The 18,885-nt window shown below is 42.4% G+C and overlaps 1 protein-coding gene across 2 annotated transcripts; it reads right to left on the bottom strand.

The window, feature by feature from the left end:
* Positions 1-805: 805 nt before the first annotated feature.
* On the bottom strand, positions 806-17,774 carry LOC132760896 (amine sulfotransferase-like). Of its 2 annotated transcripts, XM_060753213.2 has the most exons (7): positions 16,433-17,774; positions 15,531-15,674; positions 11,253-11,461; positions 6,829-6,955; positions 6,030-6,124; positions 2,283-2,463; positions 806-1,560 (listed from the first exon to the last, which is right to left on the bottom strand). In XM_060753213.2, exons 2-7 carry the CDS (start codon positions 15,670-15,672, stop codon positions 1,436-1,438), a joined length of 879 nt encoding a protein of 292 aa, XP_060609196.2. In that variant the 5' UTR covers positions 15,673-15,674; positions 16,433-17,774; the 3' UTR covers positions 806-1,435. The 2 variants fall into 2 exon arrangements, with proteins under 2 accessions (XP_060609196.2, XP_067323084.1); XM_067466983.1 differs by lacking the exon at positions 16,433-17,774 and having other exon boundaries at positions 15,531-16,417.
* Positions 17,775-18,885: the final 1,111 nt, after the last annotated feature.

Genomic DNA, 18,885 nt, shown 5'->3' with positions numbered 1-18,885 from the left:
TTTCCTTGCCATGACCTTGTGCTTCTACAATTTTAAAGTTCACCTTTCTTTTTTATTGTTCCTTGGAATGTGAAGTTTTTGCCTTGCTGTTACACTGGCTAACAGTTTGTTGCCTCAAATGTGCGTCCTTCCTTTGTGCTTCTACCATTTCAAAATTGATCTTCCTTTTTTATTGTTCCATGTTAATGTGCATTTATACATTGTTGTTATTTGTAAAGTTAATTTTATTATTTATAAATCAAAACAAAAATGGGGGAGGGAATAGATTAATAGCATTTCAATGGGAGAATTGAGATAAGAGCAATTTGAGTTAAGACCACAGTCACAGAATGAATTAACTCTTCACTCAAGGTATCACAGTTCAGAATAAATATAATATGAAATGCTATGTAAAATGGGTGTGTCTCTTAAAACCAAACTGCACAATGCATCACCTGCATGAGTGTTTCTAAAGCCCCCTTTTTGAATCAGGTCTGCAAGCTATGTGAATTTTTAAATGAAATCCTTTCTACATCTGTGCTAAAAATTCGCTTTCAAAAGCTCACATTGGTCTCAGAAATACAATTTCTAATGACATCAAGACAATACATTAGGGAAGAAAGTGAGATGCCAATGTAATAATAAAATAAAATATTATTTTATTTTATAATAAAATAATAAAATAAAATAACAAAATATTTCATCTTTTAAGTTATTGCATTTAGGCAGCTACAGTGATATAAACAGATAATTCTAACAATTATCTTTGTAAATACTTTTCTTTTTAGGTCGGCATTGGCTCACTGACTAGTGTTGCTGAAGAAATTTCATTTTGACATAGTATCCTTTGAAATTTACATTTTTCAAACAATATAGAATCTATAATACAATTTATCTGTTTTTCTTTGTAATTATCTTGTAGTGCACTGACCATTATACGAAATATAACATTTAAATTTAATCAATTCCAGCTTAATTTGGGATTGCCTCCTCATTACTGATTAGTAATCATCCTAAATCTCTTCGGGGAGAGAGGGTGGGTTATAAATAAAGTCATCATCATCATCTTCATATTATGATATTATTCCCTTATTTTACCTTTTACATAGAATCCAAATCTATTCACATCTTGTAAACAATAACCAATCCTTAGTGTGATTATCAATTCATGGTTTGCAATTTTCTGAACATTGTAATACAATTCTCTGATCAAAACGAGAAATACATAATAAATTGTGCATATCAAGGAATACCAAATGTGGGACACAGATGTCTCGCACCCCAATTCTAAATCCACACCTAGCCTCAGTAAGGAAAATCAAGGCATTCTGAGAAATGTGCATAAAGATGTCCTGACCCCCACAATTTTCCAAATTGATTTTGAAACACGGTGGCACAATTATGGAACCAAATTAAAAGCAGACAACGGAAATGAGGAAGGCTCATTCATCTTGAGTCATAATTCATCGTTGATATCCCAGCAGAACTTGAAGGGCAGCTTTTCCATCCGTTCCTTGAAAACACTGTCAAACCTTTCACTCTGTGCCACTGTCATTGTGTTTTTCCAGTCTCCAATAGTACCTGGTGCAGAATTGAGGGGAAAAAAGGAGAGATACTATCCATTATCTGGTTAAAGGAATGGTGGGGGTAAAAATCACCATTCTTATTGTGGAGAAGTGAGGATGATTGGTGTGCCACTATTTTACAAGTGCCTCGTGTCTCTTGTTGGCTCAGATAGAAAAGCCACAAACCTTAATGGAACCATAAGCAGGAATTCTTGGGATCTCCTTAAACTTATGAATGTGGAAACTGTTCATTCAAAATACAGAGAACCACTTATTTTCCAAGACTGCTTCATGGTTCATATGATTCAACTACTTGTTATGTTTGCTTAATGATTAAACTAGTAATGTGTGCACATTTTCTTTCCAAATGTCTTTTTTCAGGCATTGTCCTTCCAGAGCAGCTCTTCCCCTTTTGAAATGCTTACAAAGGGACCCTGTGCTGTTTTTAATTTTAAGAAAACAAAGCATTTTTTTTCAAAAACAGAAGTGAACATGCATGTACTTTTGCTTCTTTTTATTAAAAAAGTATGTGATGTTTGTGTTGTTTCTGGAGAGAATTAGATAGAATCCACAATGAGAGAAACAACATTAAGCATACTTCATCATAATGAAACTCAGTTTTTAAAAGTCTGATAATAGAAATTGCATAGGCCGAAAACACAACACAGTAGATACCAGGTTCGCCTGTGTGATATTCACGTAAATACTTCTCTTGGGTGCTGTCAGCTAGAGATTTACCTTTGCGGAGGAAACGTCCTTTGCTGTGATCTAACACATCAGATGGTAGGTTCTCAGCATTTGTTCTAGGATCTGCCCTCATTTTGTCAAATGAAGCCTTAGCCATAATATCATCCACCTGCTCTTCATTCAAACTCTTTCCTAGGAAGTTGCAAATTTTCAGAATGGCACTTCTCAGATCCTGAAATGGACATGGTTTAGTTATAACACCTTGCAGAAGTGAAGATCTCCATGGTCATATCTACACTTACCACTGAGGTCAGTGTGTGTGTGTATCAGCCCTACAGTGGCTAAATGCCACATGGGGCTGATCTAGTTTAACCCAAGGCAAGGGCAGTCAAAACAGGTGGGCCAGGTACCTCCCACCAAAAAAAAAAAAAAAGCAGGCTGGCACACAGGCTCAATGTGGTGTCCCACTTCAGCAATCAATTTGAAGGGCTCCAGAGCAAGATCTGACAAGATAGTAGGAATTGTTTAATGACAAATATTCAGTAAAACAGCTGGAAGGCACTGAACAGGCTGTGCTCTGGCACCACAAGATGCAAAGCTAACCTTAAAAAATTTGGCTACAAACTGGAGTTCACGACATGCAAGTGTGGAAGAGAGCAAACCACAGACCACCGACTACATTGCAACCTGAGCCCTACCACATTCACAATGGAGGTTTTCACTGTGACACCAGAGGCACTCCAAGTGGCCAGCTTCTGGCCCAATTAAGTAAAAATCTTCTCTTTGCCATTAATTAAGGATATACTAGCTCACTTGTCCAAAGGGAATTTTTTTTACTAAATCGGACTTGTGGGAAACCTATTTCTGGGTTTGAATAAAAGAGGGAGATGAGTGGAAAACAGCTTTTAACTGTCCCTTGGGTCAATCTATATATATAAATCTGTTAGGCGAGTCCAACGGGACAGCAAAACTCTAAAAAACCCCAACGAAACTTAACCAAAATTCCCATGCCCATAACACAACCCACAAGGTACAAACATATCTACTCAAAATGAAAAACAACACAACAACACACTCACAAAACGGCAAAACAACTGAGCATGTGCATTGGCGCCCAGCCGCAAGTTCCCTGGAGCGCGCACACAGCCTTCCGGCCAACGTTCCCTCTGTGGAAGCCATGCCCACTCCAAGCCCCGCTGTGCCGCTTCCCGCACACACACACCCCCTGCCGCATGCACACACACAACCCCACGCTCCATCACTCCCCCTGCCGCCGCACACACACACGCAACCCCACGCTCCATAACTCCCCCCGCCGCCGCACACACACACGCAACCCCACGCTCCATCACTCCCCCTGCTGCCGAACACACACGCAACCCCACTCCCCCCGCCGCCGCACACACACATGCAACCCCACGCTCCATCACTCCCCCACCGCCGCACACACACACGCAACCCCACGCTCCTTCACTCCCCCCGCCGCTGCACACACACATGCAACCCCACTCCCCCCGCCGCTGCACACACACACGCAACCCCACGCTCCATCACTCCCCCTGCCGCCGCACACACACACGCAACCCCATGCTCCATCACTCCCCCCACCGCCGCACACACACGCAACCCCACTCCCCCCGCCGCTGCACACACACACGCAACCCCACGCTCCATCACTCCCCCCGCCGCCGCACACACACAAGCAACCCCATGCTCCATCACTCCCCCCACCGCCGCACACACACACGCAACCCCACACTCCATCACTCCCCCTGCCGCCCCACACACACACGCAACCCCACTCCCCCCGCTGCCGCACACACACACAACCCCACGCTCCATCACTCCCCCCGCCGCCGCACACAAACACGCAACCCCACGCTCCATCATTCCCCCCGCCGCCGCACACACACACACAACCCCACGCTCCATCACTCCCCTCGCCGCCGCACACACACACGCAACCCCACGCTCCATCACTCCCCCGCCGCCGCACACACACACGCAACCCCACGCTCCATCACTCCCCCCGCCACTGCACACACACACGCAACCCCACGCTTCATCACTCCCCCGCTGCCGCACACACACACGCAACCCCACTCCACCGCCGCCGCACACACACGCAACCCCATGCTCCATCACTCCCCCCGCCGCCACACACACACACGCAACCCCACGCACCATCACTCCCCCCGCCGCCACACACACGCAACCCCACGCTCCATCACTCCCCCCGCCACCGCACACACACACGCAACCCCACGCTCCATCACTCCCCCTGCCGCCGCACACACATGCAACCCCACGCTCCATCACTCCCCCCCACTGCCGCACACACACACAACCCCACTCCCCCCGCCGCCGCACACACACACACAACCCCACTCCCCCCGCCGCCACACACACACATGCAACCCCATGCTCCATCACTCCCCCCGCCACCGCACACACACACGCAACCCCACGCTCCATCACTCCCCCTGCCACCGCACACACACACGCAACCCCATTCCCCCTGCCGCCGCACACACACACGCAACCCCACGCTCCATCACTCCCCCTGCCGCCGCACACACACACGCAACCCCACGCTCCATCATTCTCCCCACCGCCACACACACACACGCAACCCCATGCTCCATCACTCCCCTCGCCGCCGCACACACACACGCAACCCCACGCTCCATCACTCCCCCACCGCCACCCACACACACACAGAGGGGGTAAAACACCCCTTCCAGGGTGTTTTGAAATCATTACAGACCCCCCCACCCCCACCCCAAAAATGAATGCAAAGCAGTTGTGATGGACCCAATTTTTTTTAGCAGGTTTAACTTTAGACTGAATGTTCTTCCAGGGAAAAATATTTGTATGGCAGATGCTCTCTCACATACACCTCAGCATAAAAGTCAACCACAAGATGACAATGGGTCGATTTTCACAGAAAAACAAGTAGGGCTAGTAGTTAAAACACAGCCCTTGGCAGCCCTCTAGGGAACCCAGCCAGGGCTCTCTCAGAGTGGGAAAAGGCTTTCCAAGCTCAGTATAGTTCAGACCCCTGGTTGCAGGATCGTGCAACTGCAATCACAGAGAAAGGGAGCTTGTGGTACTACAAGGAGAAATTATATGTCCCGGGAAAATTGAGGGGGCAAGTTCTCAATCAACCACACAATCACAATAAAGGTAGCTACATTCACCTGGAGTGTGAGTACCTGTTAATATATATAATATAAAATATCAATATAAATATTATATATTTATAAATAAGATAAATATAATATAAAAATATAAATATAAATAGTATATATTTATATAATAGCTAACAAAAGGACATGTAGCATAACACCAAGTTTTTAACTTTGTGTTTTTAAATACTTTATAACTGCACCCTCAATTTGCTTCTGACACAATGAATAAATAAGTAAGGCACCTACTTTGTGGGAGGCTACAAAGGAACTTTAGAGCTCTCCTTCAACATCCCCGCTTTTCTTTAGGCAACAGATATAAATCCAACCATCATAGCAAGAGTCTGTTTGTAATTTCCCCATCATATTCCAAAACAGGTCCTTTTATATGGAATGCTTTGAATTGTGAAGGAAACCAAGATTTAATTTGCAATTCTGATCACTCTTAAACACCATTGCTGCTGGGTCTTTCCTTGCTGACTTTGCAGAACATTGAAGACACTATTGACACAGGAAAGGCTGCTAAAGACCGAATAAATGTTTGCTTGTTCCCAAATTTTCTCTGACAAAGTTAGGTTGCTTTTCTTGGAAAGTTGTGCTGGAATTTTACCTTTTTCATGTCTTCATAAACGAGAAACAGAATATTGAAGTTGTCCTTCTGAGCATACCAGTCTTCTATGTGGTCTAACCATAAATCACCTAGCACTTGTAGAAGAAAGAATAAATGTTACTGCACTTTTAAGAGACATTTGGCATAACTGGCTGACAGTGCTGTGTCATTAATTGCGGACCACTGGGGCTAGACATTCTCAAAGGCTTGTCCAAACATCCAAGTCTTCAATTCCCTCCGGAAGGACAGTGTGGGGGTCTGCCTAATCTACTGGGGAGGCATTCCAAAGCCAGGGGGCACCACTGGGAAGGCCCTCTCCCGTCCCTATCAACTGCGAGAGCAGATTAAGTCAAGAGCAGGTTTGGGGATCAATATTATGGATTTTGATATCACCCATGGAAAAGTTAAGGGTGATTTCACCAAGAGGGAAAACCTCCAATGCCATTTCAGGAACATTCTAAACACACACACACTGCCAATTTGCTTCCCAGGCTTACAAAAGAGTTGGAAGCAGCACATTTTTGGAGAGAGTAGACAGTGTCTATGCTTCAGTCTACCCAGATTTTTAAGATTGATTTTAACACACACACACACACACACACACACACACACACACGGTTTCTGTGTGTACCTGAGTGTGTATGGTTAATTTTTTTTCTGATCTTTATGAAGCAAGGATGTCTGTTTGCTATGTGATGAAAGAGACATTATTTGTCACTTCACATTTCAATTTTTAATCAAAGGGTGGTGGGAATAATATCGGGGTAAAAACAAACCATTTTCAAATATTAACACTTACTTTTACCAGCTAGAAACCTCTCCATGAACATGTCAAAGTCTCCTATTTCTTCAAGTTGGACAGAAACTTTGGAGTAATGATAGTAGGACACCAAAACATCCTTTGGGTTTCTCATCACATAAATAATCTGCATAAAAATGATATTAAGAATTTTTAGTGAGATAAAATTTCTGCTCACATAAAATTGTGCCTATCAATGGGACTTTACCTCAAATCCAGTTTTTCTCATCATATTTTCTGGTTTAATACTAATTACCATTGTTGTTGTTATGATAATAAAATTAAAAACTAACAATTTAATTTACAGTGAAAGTAATATACATTCAGAAATGAGGAAACAGAAGGAGAAAAAGAAAAGAACAGAAAAAAATATAACTTATGCACAGTAGAGCATTGACACCTCCTATTCCTAACTGTAATAAACAGGAAAGTAAAAAAGGAAAAAAAATCTAACTTTACAGATCCAACTAAATAATTCCACTAAAATGATGAATAATAATAATTCTAACTTTATTTTTGTAGCCCACCTCCATCTCCCTGAAGGGACTCGGGGTGGTTTACAAGGGGACAAGCCCAAAATTACAGATAAAAAAGAAATACATGGAAATCAATAAAATAAAAACTTAACACAGTCACAAAGCATCATCATCAAACAATCTTATGGCTGAGATAAGTCAAAGCTGGATTCAGGCTCAAGTAAGTACAAAGATTCCTAAATGGAGCCAATAGAAAGTGCGGAATGCAAATGAACAGGGGCTAGGAGATATCCTTAAAGGAAAAGTGTCGAGGTAACCAATAGGAGGGCTGAAATATAGTGCAGGGCTTAGAATAGGATCGAGATAGTTCTCTGGTACAATTTTCTATGCAAAAAACTTTGCTGTTTTCTATGGGGAAAATGTATAAATTCTGTGCAGAACAAAACACAGACTTTCTCATAACATAATGAAAATTCCTAAAATTACTCACTGTCTGTGAATGAATTTCCCTGATATCCTTACCATTAAGAATACGACTGAACCATTCTAAATCTACAGTTTCATAACGAAACAAGGTACAGTGGTCCTTCATTACTTCGCAGGTTTTTTAAAAAAGAATTTAAGTACTGAGGGAACACTGAGTGAAAGAGAGAGGGGGGCACCTCGTCACCACTCCCTCGCCCTCCTTACCTTCCTCTTCCTCCTACTCATTGCCACCTGGGCCCTTTGCCACTGCTTGGGCCCTGTGATTGAGGAGGTGTCAGAGGCGTCGTGGGGCCCAGGCAGCAACAAGGAGGAGGAAGAGGAAGGTAAAGAGGACAAGGAGGGAAGAAGAGCCACCCCTCACCCTGCTTACGTTCCTCTTCCTCCTCCTCGTCGTGACCTGAGCCTCTTGCCACCACTTCAGCCCCACGATTGAGGAGGTGTCGGAGGCGTCGTGGGGCCCAGGCGATGACAAGGAGAAGGTAAAGGTAAAGAGGACAAGAAGGGAAGACGAGCCACCCCCTCGCCCTCTTTACCTTCCTCCTCCTCCAAGCATCACGGGGCCCAAGTGGCAGCAAGAGGCCCAGGCGGCAACAAGGAGGAAGAGGAAGGTAAAGAGGGTGAGGAGGGAAGGTGAGAGGGAGTCCCTACTTCGTGGAATTTCACTAATCATGGGTATTCCTGGAACATAACACCCGTGATAAGTGAGGGACCACTGTAATTATTTATTATTTATTTATTTGTGATATTTTTATCCTGCCCTTCTCAAGCCCGAAGGTGACTCAATGCAGCTTACAGATTGGCAGCTTTTAAGTCTATCAGGGACCTATGCCAGTAAGATTTTGTGATGAATCAAAACTCTATACATATTTACGGCAAATTGAAATTGAATCCAGACAAGACAGAGGTACTCCTGGTCAGTCGCAAGGCCGAACAGGGTATAGGGTTACAGCCTGTGCTGGATGGGGTCGCACTCCCCTTGAAGGCACAGGTTCGCAGCTTGGGTGTGATCCTGGATTCATCACTGAGCCTGGAGCCCCAGGTCTTGGCGGTGACCAGGGAAGCATTTGCACAGCTTAGGCTCGTGCGCCAGCTGCGCCCGTACCTTGGGAAGTCTGACTTGGCCACGGTAGTCCACACTCTGGTTACATCCCGTTTAGACTACTGCAACGCTCTCTACGTGGGGTTGCCTTTGAAGACGGCCCGGAAGCTCCAACTGGTCCAACATGCGGCAGCCATGTTACTAACAGGAGCGGGACGCAGGGAGCATACAACCCCCTTGCTGTACCAGCTCCACTGGCTGCCGATCTGCTACCGGGCTCAATTCAAGGTGCTGGCATTGGCCTATAAAGCCCTAAACGGTTCCGGCCCAAGATACCTAACTGACCACCTCTCGGCCTATGAGCCCACGAGGACTTTGAGATCTTCCAGGGAGGCCCTGCTCTCTATCCTGCCTGCGTCAAAGGCACGGCTGGCGGGGACGAGAGATAGGGCCTTCTCGGTGGTGGCTCCTCGGCTGTGGAACGCCCTTCCCAGGGACATCAGGCTAGCTCCCTCCCTGTTGATATTCCGCAGGAAGCTAAAGACCTGGCTGTTTAAGAAGGCATTTGAATATGAAGTGCAATGACTGGTAATTTGACCGTAGGAATGGAACAACGGAAATGATATCGGATTGTGGGTTGACGATGAGACGACTTGGAATTGGCTTTTGTAGTAATGTTGATGTTTTGATGAGATGTTTTTTGATAATGATGAATTGTGGATTTTTTACACTATGTCTTGTATTTTGCACCTGTTTTTCTATGTTGTACACCGCAATGAGTCGCTCTTGGGCTGAGAATTGCGGTATATAAGCGTAGTAAATAATAATAATAATAATAAATAAATAAATAAATTAGTTGAAAAGGGAAATACTTAATTTTCAAGTTAACTCCGGTTGTCCCTACAGTAAAGTAATCTAATGTCTTCACCTGCTCTGAGTTCCTTATGAGGTTGAAATTTGTATTTGCAATTTTTGTCTCAGAACAGCTAAGCTCAGTCCACACTGAACTCCACTACTACTCTACACATATCTCTTCCTGGGATGTGAGGAAATAAGTGTACATGCTCCTACACATGAAGAAAACTTTCTACTTTAAAACCGATATGAGGAAAAAACTGAAACCTTTCACTGCAGCACCCAAATATACATTTTCCTTTACTGTTCACACTTTTCAGTGTTAGGAATCCAAGGGATTCCTTTCAGATCACGATCAATGTAGGAGAAACAGTTAACAACATTAAAAGGAGACAGCAGCAAGTTAAGATTACACTAATCTGGATCATTATAAGAGGCAAGGGTCAATGAAGTTAAAAGGCGGTGGAATAAGCACTTTCCTATCTGATGAAGGAACTATTGGTAGCATGTGCAAATTCTATGGAGAAGTCCTGTTTCCTCATAAATTTAAAAAGTCAGTTTGCCAAGGCTTGTTACCTTCATTTTCGTTATGAACCCACCTGAGAAGTTCTGTTCCCAGCCTCATTTGTCAGGAACGTTAGCTGGGCAGGAAGGGCGAGCTAGCGCCACTGTTCCCCAAGGGCTGGCCAGCCCATTACTATCTACAAGTTGTTCATAAGAGTTGATAATAACTTGGGAGCTGCCTATAGGTACATAAGTGACCACTACAGAAGGAAGCCATAGATAGTTTGTGGTTCAAGAGGATGTATTCAAAATCTGGCACAATGTATAACCATGACCATTGGTTACATATGACCTAGGAGCCACAGTGGCCCTGGATCATATGTGCTGGCTGAACTGCTAACCTGAAGGTTGGCGGTTCCATCCGTGAGATTGTCAGCTCCAGCTTCCCTTGTGGGCACATGAGACAAGCATCCCACAGAATGGTAAAAACATCTGGGCATTCCCTTGGCAACATCCTGGCAGATGGCCAATTCTTTCACACCAGAAACGACTTGCAGATTCTCAAGTTGCTTCTGACACAATAAAAAAATCCCCTTTGGTTGTTGGCTCTGGGCACACAATATTGCAATTATAGCGTGTCTAGCATAGCACAAATGACAGAGTGCTGCAAACAACACAGACCATGTGACGATGTCATCAATTTTCAAAGTGGCTCACCAAAACGTAACAGCATATATCTGAAATGTTAGCTCTTATTTTAGTTCTTATTTTATATCAACACCTTCAAATTGTTTTTGACTTTATGATGACCCTATCACTGTGGTGTTCAGAAGAGATTTGTCTTTACCTTCCTCTGAAGCTGAAGGAGTGTGACTTTCCCAAGAGCCTAGTTGAGCAGCAGTTAAACCACTGTGCCTCACTGGCTTTCGCAAACCTTCAAATGGCTCCTAGAAATGTTATGGTCAAAATTTACCCTCTGCAGGTGGTCTATTTCTGTTAATTTCAGTGCAGTTAGCAAGTCATGACATTTAAGTAAATGTAACAATAGAAGTAGTAGATTCTACCTTGGTTCTCCCATTACTTAGACCCTTTGGCACAAATTGGGAGCGCATGTGGGTAGTAAAGAGACGAGGTGATGGACGATTGACATAATCAATATCGCGGACCTTATATTCCAGCCATGGAGCTCTGTCCAAGAGGTCCATGCTTTCAGTTCCATTTCGATGGCCTTCATGATAGATCATGCTCAAAATATGCTGTGTCCACATGGTGCCTGTGTAAATATGAACAACCTGATTCATTCTGGGGCATCCAGCTACCTTTTATTTTCAAGGTTCAGATTGTAATGCTTGAGGAGACAAAAAAGGAAGTGTCAGAAGCAAATCAGATCAGAGCAACAGAGGATAAGATACAGAAGATTCAGGATGATACTTTCAAGCACTAATTGAGTATCAATATTAATAGAGTTGGAAGAGAGTACAAGGGCCTTCCAACCCAACCCCCTGCCTTTCTCCCAGTAAGGGGCCCACGGTGATAAATGCTGAGGTAGAAGATGGTTTTGTTTGTTTGTTATGTTTATTTCTATCCCACTTTTTCTCTCCATATGGAAACTTAAAGCAGCTCACAACTAAAAGCATTCCAATACAACTTAAAATATACAGATATAAAAACTGTATTAAGCAACATAAATATTAAAACAATTGAGGTTAAAACCATAAAAGCATATAAAATCACATCACAAAAACAGGGTAGCCCTTGATGGTCTTAAACACCTTTGTCTTTAAAAGCCTGCCTGAATATAAAGGCTTTAGTCTGCCATTTGTGTAACCGGTAAGTAGGTTATTGCTAACATTATTTCTGTGACTGTTTGAATCTTCCTGCTTCTGTTGATGAATACACAATCAAAAGCACTCCCAACAGATGGCCATAATAATTTAGGTGGTATCTCTTTTCCTGTAGGGTGAACCCATTGTTCTATGACACCTTTATTTATTTATTTATTTATTTATTTATTTATTTATATCTGACCTTTCTTCCAGTATGGGATCTAAGGCCGTATAAGCTGAGACAGGAGTCAATTTGGTTTTGAGAAATGGCTTGCATAACATATAATTAGGGGCTGCTTGCTAAAGTTGTTACTATTAGAGTCTTGAGTCTTGCTGCTTTTGCTAATGAATGAGTGAATTTATGAAGACAGGCTTGAACACAAATTTATTGAACGGATTGTGCAACTTTAGCAAGCAGTTTTTTCTCATAAATAAACAAATTAGTGCTGACATGAGGAGATGGGGACATTCTTGGGAATGCACTGTGAACTTGTTACTCAGTCTTGCTTAAGCAACACAGGTAGCATAAAACATGCACCTCCAATGTGACCTCCAACATGTATCCAGCCAGAAACTGTGTGATTACAAAACTTACCAAAAAAATACAGGTACTGTTCCATTATCTGGGCAGAGGCCAAAAGGGGGTGCTAGACAGAGAAGGATAGTCCATTTTGGGGAGGGGAATAACCCCATTTTTGTTGCCTCTTCCCATGTCATACACGAGGTTGTTTCAACGACCGTAAAACAGGGGAAAATAGTTCTATTCCTTCAATCTCCTCCCCCCCCCCCCCCCCCAGCATAAAATGAACTATTCTTCTCTGTCTTCTCGGCCCTTTTGGCCTCCACTGGGATAATAGAAAACTACCTTCAAATCATGTCATAAAATGTGCTTAAGTTAATCGTCATATAAACAGTAGAGTGCTGCAAAGAAGAAAAAGCATTCAGGACAGCGTTAAAGCTGCAGGAGTAGCATATGGAAGTCCAGTTGACAGCTTGGGGGAAGGGAAACAAATGTCTCCCTCAACAAGAAAAAGGCACACTAAATTAAAGATAAACACTGTTGTCAAGGAGCACATTTCCAGAGGACCTGAGGAAAAAATACTCCTGGGATTCACTTGATTCAGATTGTTGCAGCTTTCTGGACTGTGGGAGCTTGCAGGCATTTCCTGTAGTGTCTGTGTAGCCACTCTGGAGCAAACTAGATCTCTTTGATCCACTTCCTGAATCGGAGTTAGTGGATGTGTAGAAGAGTCCACAGTTTGACCTTCTCAAAAGCAGAAGAGCAAGTAGAAGCACCTGTTGCTATAACTGTCTTGTTTATCTACATGACTCCTGCTATAATTAGATGGTTGCCTTATGCTTGATAGTTCTGATTTGCACATGAACTTGAATTATACTGCAGGGATTTAAAAATGGATTTGTATAAAAATACAAACAGCAAAAATACAAATCTCTTTCAGGTTGAAAATGCAAAAATCTATCCAAATAAATGGTTGGAATATAGAACATAAATGCCAAAGCTTCTTACTAATGGTTCATGCGTTTAATTTTAAACTGTGAATTTTAAATTTACATTTTATTAGTATTGGTTTGCTAATCTTTGTTCTGTATATTTTAATATATGTATTTTAATGTTGTTGTTTAATCTGTGTGTTTTAACTGTGTTGTATCCCAACTCGAGCTGTATGGAGAAACAGGTAACAATTAATAATGATGTAATTAAAATAGCTACATCTCACATAATATTATAAAAACCCTGGGTAGTATCCAATCAAAACAGTTTAAGCATTTTGAAATTAAAATTTAAAGAATCTAAGAATATATTAAACATTTGAACAATTTAAAAGTTGAATAATTTGGAAGTTACAGAAGGCCCAAACCATGCACATATAACAAATTGCTAGAGCTCAAAGACCTCAAAAAAAAAAAAGCCAAGTTTTAATGCAGTGGTTCTCAACCTGTGAGTCCCCAGGTGTTTTGGTCTACAACTCCCAGAAAACCCAGCCAGTTAACCAGCTGCTGGGATTTCTGGGAGTTGAAAGCCAAAACATCTGGGGACCCACAGGTTGAGAACCACTATTTTAACGGGACATTGGAATGACATCAACATCAGCACTAGTTGGGCTTTGAAGGGGAGGGCATTATGTAATTGAAGGGGGTCACAACAGAGAAACCCCTCTTCCACATCCTCACACAGAGTTTTGCTCCCATTGGCTGGGGCTGATGGATGTTGAGTTCCAATTTCTAGAACAGGGATGGGCAACTAGGGGGGAAAGTGCCTCCAAATATTCTTAACTTCTCATAGAAATTATTGCTATGGTTTTAGGGGAGGTGGTAAATCCATTGGGACATGCTTTAAGGTTACAGAATTCTGAGTAAAAAACAGGAAAATTGCAGTGTATAGTCAGACCTCCTCATTCACAAGTTTTCATGAGATCAGTTGTGTCCCATATATTTCAATATTACAATTTAAGTCTGTGTCTTTTATAAAAGATTGTCTTAATCTCTGGTTTCCTAGTAAAATGGATTTATTATGTCACAAAATGATCCATGTTTAAAAAGTATGTCACCAACATGGGAAGTTTGGAAAGCTCTGGGGTATTCAATTTGGGAGTGCAGTATTCCACCAAAACCAAGACTGGATGCATCTTCCTCCACCAAATTGTCTCTCTCTTTTCTTCACTCTACACATCTGTAAACAGTAGCAGCAGTGGGCCCTCCTAAAGTTTAACACTTGCCAAGTTGGTAAGGACACAATGACACATCTGGAGTGTTATGTTCTATCTCAGGCATGGGCAAATTTTGGTCCTCCAGGTGTTTTGGACTTCATCTCCCACAATTCCTATCAGTTGGTAAACTGCTGGGATTTCTTGGAGCTGGAAGTCAAAAACACCTGGAGGACTGAGATTTGCCCATGCCTCCTCTATTCTTTCAATGAAAGACTTTGGCCTGAGTCTGTCCTTCCTCTGTTGGTTTTTTCTAGGGCCCATCATGTTATTTCCATTCTCCTTCAGGCTTTTCTCCCAAGGTTTGCTTGGCTTGACTTCCAGTCATACAACCTCATCATACAGGCTAATTTGCTCGTTGTACGCAGGTTCCTCTCCTGTTTTGCCACAGAGCCCATTATATGACGCACATCTACTTCCAGTGGGGCTCTGTGACAAAAGGGGAGAGGAACCTGCGTACAATGAGCAAATTAGCCTGTATGATGAGGTTGTATGTTGCTGCTGCAACAACACAGGAGGCTTCCTATGTTGCATTTGCAACAATGAGAGGAAGCCAGAGAGCGGATCATTCCCCCCTCTCCTGTGGGATGGGGCCAAAGGTAAGCCGGATGATAAGGGGTATGAGCGATGGGTTCTCCACACATGCCGCCAGGACCCCACAGATTTGCCACAATATGTGATGAATCCGTATGTGAATGTGATGAAGTCACTTTCCAAAAATGACAATACGGTATGATGGATTCCAATGCAATGGAACATTTTTTCCCAAGGAAAATACTGTAAATTTTACCTGATTTTGGATAAGAGATTATAAACACATCACTGTCTCTGATTTCAAAATCCCGCAATGAATCAATGTATTCTGGGGTAGCCAGACTTTGAACAAAATAGGATCCTTTGTGTTTGAACAGATATTTCTCTGATGGCTCCATACCTAGTGTACAAAAATACAAAAATATAAAACACAAAAAAAGTTCTCCTGATTGAATGGAATGAGAAACAATGAGGTTTATATGGAGGAATTGATTCATCAGTTTTAAACATTAGTGAAATCCAGTTAGTCTTCCCTGTTTGTGCCCACATCTGGATCTGGTGACTCAATGATGGAGCAGAGGACACGGAAACACCAACTGGCATTGATGCCTGGCTGCAGTGCTACTTCTGAAAGGCTTTGCTAAACTCCATAGTAGTGACTGCTGGAAGACTAAAACCTGCAAGTATTAAAACTATAGTAATTGTGCTCCCCTACCTCCCACCCAGAAAAATCTCAGAGGAATATAAATATAGAAAAATATATGGAATTGATTCATCTGTTTTAAACATTAGTGAAATCTAGTTGGTCTTCGCTTCCTCCGAATGGAGCACAGACAGGGCTGACAAACATCAATTGCTATCTAGCTTGGTTGCAATGCCACCTGCATGGCAGCAACTCCCTTCCTTTCTTCCTCTGCCTCCAGCCCGGACAGCAAGGGCTAAAACTTCGGAGGCTGTTATTTGACCGCTTGAAATTTTGAAAAGTGCCTTCCTGAATGGGAGGGGGAAATACAGATTTAAAAACTACAGGCCTAATTGACTTTTTAAATTACATCCTTCTAGTTTAAGGCCTGGCTTGCTTTTATTTTGCTTCTTCTAAAGTTTCCCTTTGGTTCTCTAATATTTAAATATTAAGAAAACATCAAAGAAAACACTTACTTGTATGAAGAGAAAGGCGTTATTTTTAATAGCAAGTTTATCGAAGCCGGATAAAAGTGGATTGAGCTCCAGGAAGCAAGCTCAGTATTTTTAAATATTCTGGTGAGCAATGCCACCTGCTGGTGTATTGACACAGTGATATTTTACTTTCATTTTTGAATGCTTTCTCTCTTCCTGCTTTGTTATGAAGTGGATCAGGATCTGAATTGGAAACTTGGAATTGGAAACTGCTCTCCCTCACAGTTTCTCTTTTTTTCTCTCTCTTTCTCTGCATTTTGAATATCAATTCTTTGGACTATTTGAAATAGTTGCACAACTTTTTGGCAATGTTTTTGCATGATTAATTTTTTTTAAATATATTAAAAGCAACTATTTGAAGAATTAAACATTTTGAAGTTATCACATGGATTACTGATTCCTTAGACTTTGATCAATTGATTTTAAAAATTTAATTTGAAGAATTTTCTAAAAGACTGTTAGGAATACAAAATACACTTTTAACAGGTTTTGCACTACCAGTTCTGGTTATTTGCAAACTTGCTTTGCTGCAACCTTCCCCCAACTGTTTGAACATTCACAAGGCCACACTGTCTTCCGGAAGTGAAAAAGAGGGTCTAGCCAGAAGGCTAGGGTGCCTCGTGTTTCTGTTTTGCCTCCCTCCCTTTGCAAAACAGGCATTTTGTGGTATGAAGAGAAAAGGAGGAGTTGGACCTATGAACCACTTCATTTAACCTGCAGTTCCAGCTCAGTTTCTTCTACTTGTGTGTTGTAATAGCCTCCTCCTCATTCCCTCCTCATTTCTCTTTCCAAGGCTCTGAAACAACTTATGACCTCATCACAAAGACCATCGGAATCACCACGCATCATTGCAATTCTGGCAGTGCCCATCAGGGGGCGTGTGGAACCCATCGCCCCACACCCAGGATAGTCCAATTCACCTGAGTCCCCATCTCATGGGGGGGGGGGGGAGTGTCAACCACCTATTGTTCCCGGTGCAACTCTCATGAATAATTTTCCAATAACTTTAAAGCATATATATGTGTTTTACCTTTTTACACAAAGAACGACATTAGACATATAGACATACAGATTATATGCAACTACACTGGATTCACAAACAACTTGCAGTTACATTGGCTAACAAACAAACACAGGGGAGTTACATTTTCAGTCACCATTCACACACATGTACGTGCATCCAAATATTACCATATCCTTTTCTCCCTCTTTGGAGAAACCCATTAGACCAGACCCTACTTATCTTCACCCTGCCAACACACAGTTCCAAAACCTCTATAACTTCAAAACTTATTTCCCTAAGCACAATGCCATGACCAGATCTCTGTTTGTGCAGGGAGCCTGACTCCCTGCACAAAATCCAAGACTCCAAAAGCCCACTTCTTCTTCCTTCCTTGAGAAAGAAGGTCCAAGTGACCAGAATCATGCTTTTCCATAGCATATCTAACACTCTCTGAATACACCACCTCTGTCCTTTCCATGGACAGAGAGGCGGCTGGAACAGATTCCTGTGTTCTGCCACAATTTGAGAATTATTAGGTTGAGTCTTTTATAGAAATATTCTGCTGATGTAGTCCCAAAGTTGTAAAGTAATGATAGACGTCTTCCATCCTGGTTCCATCTCAGTTTCCTAGCCAGATGTTGATTCTTCTTGATTGGTGTTAGCCTCGTGTTGACTTCCTTATAGAAGGGTGATCCCGTAAAACTTACATGAGCCTACCATAAACATTGTTGATTTACTACTAAAATCATTACATACACTGCCATAAACCTTGTTCTTTTATACTACTAAAATGGGAGCATATATGTATGAAAAAACAGGGGTTAGTGTAACTAAAGTCAAATCAAGCGGTCAGTCAAAAAACAAGCCATCCAAATTTCAGATCAGCCAATAATCTTTCTGAAAGTATACAGTCTTGATTGTCCCAAATTACTGATCGCTATCTATACCATCCTGAAATCACCTATGGAGAGGAGGTTAACTTTCTCTGCTTGGAAATGAAAGCAGCAAAGTACTGTGCATGTTCTGAGTATCCATTTTACTTAGAACATGCACAGTATTTTGCTGCTTTCCGCTTCTCCTTCACCTGACAGCTAGGGCTTCTCTATATAGGCTCTATACCTTGCATTGGACCGGAAATGGCTCCTGGATATCCAGATGATGTCCATGGATTGTATTTCAGGATATTCAAATAACCCATTTTTATCTTGCATTAGGAGAAATTGGGGAATGCTTCAATGAAATCCCAGAGCGGCCTTGCACTTTGGATGGAGTATGGATAGCTGGACCGGGTCCAATCTGAACCACTCCACTGTCTTCATGGCCAAATGCCACTGTCCTCTTTGTTCTGAAGCACGGGAAATGGGGATAGATTGAGCCCGTGCCATCCCTGCCACTGCAGCTGAATAATCTGGACTCCATTCCCACCGCTTCA

Source organism: Anolis sagrei, chromosome 1, assembly GCF_037176765.1.
Source record: "Anolis sagrei isolate rAnoSag1 chromosome 1, rAnoSag1.mat, whole genome shotgun sequence".
Lineage (NCBI taxonomy): Eukaryota > Metazoa > Chordata > Lepidosauria > Squamata > Dactyloidae > Anolis > Anolis sagrei.
The sequence above is the reverse complement of the archived record's forward strand: the minus strand, read 5'-3'. Positions and strand labels throughout refer to the sequence as shown.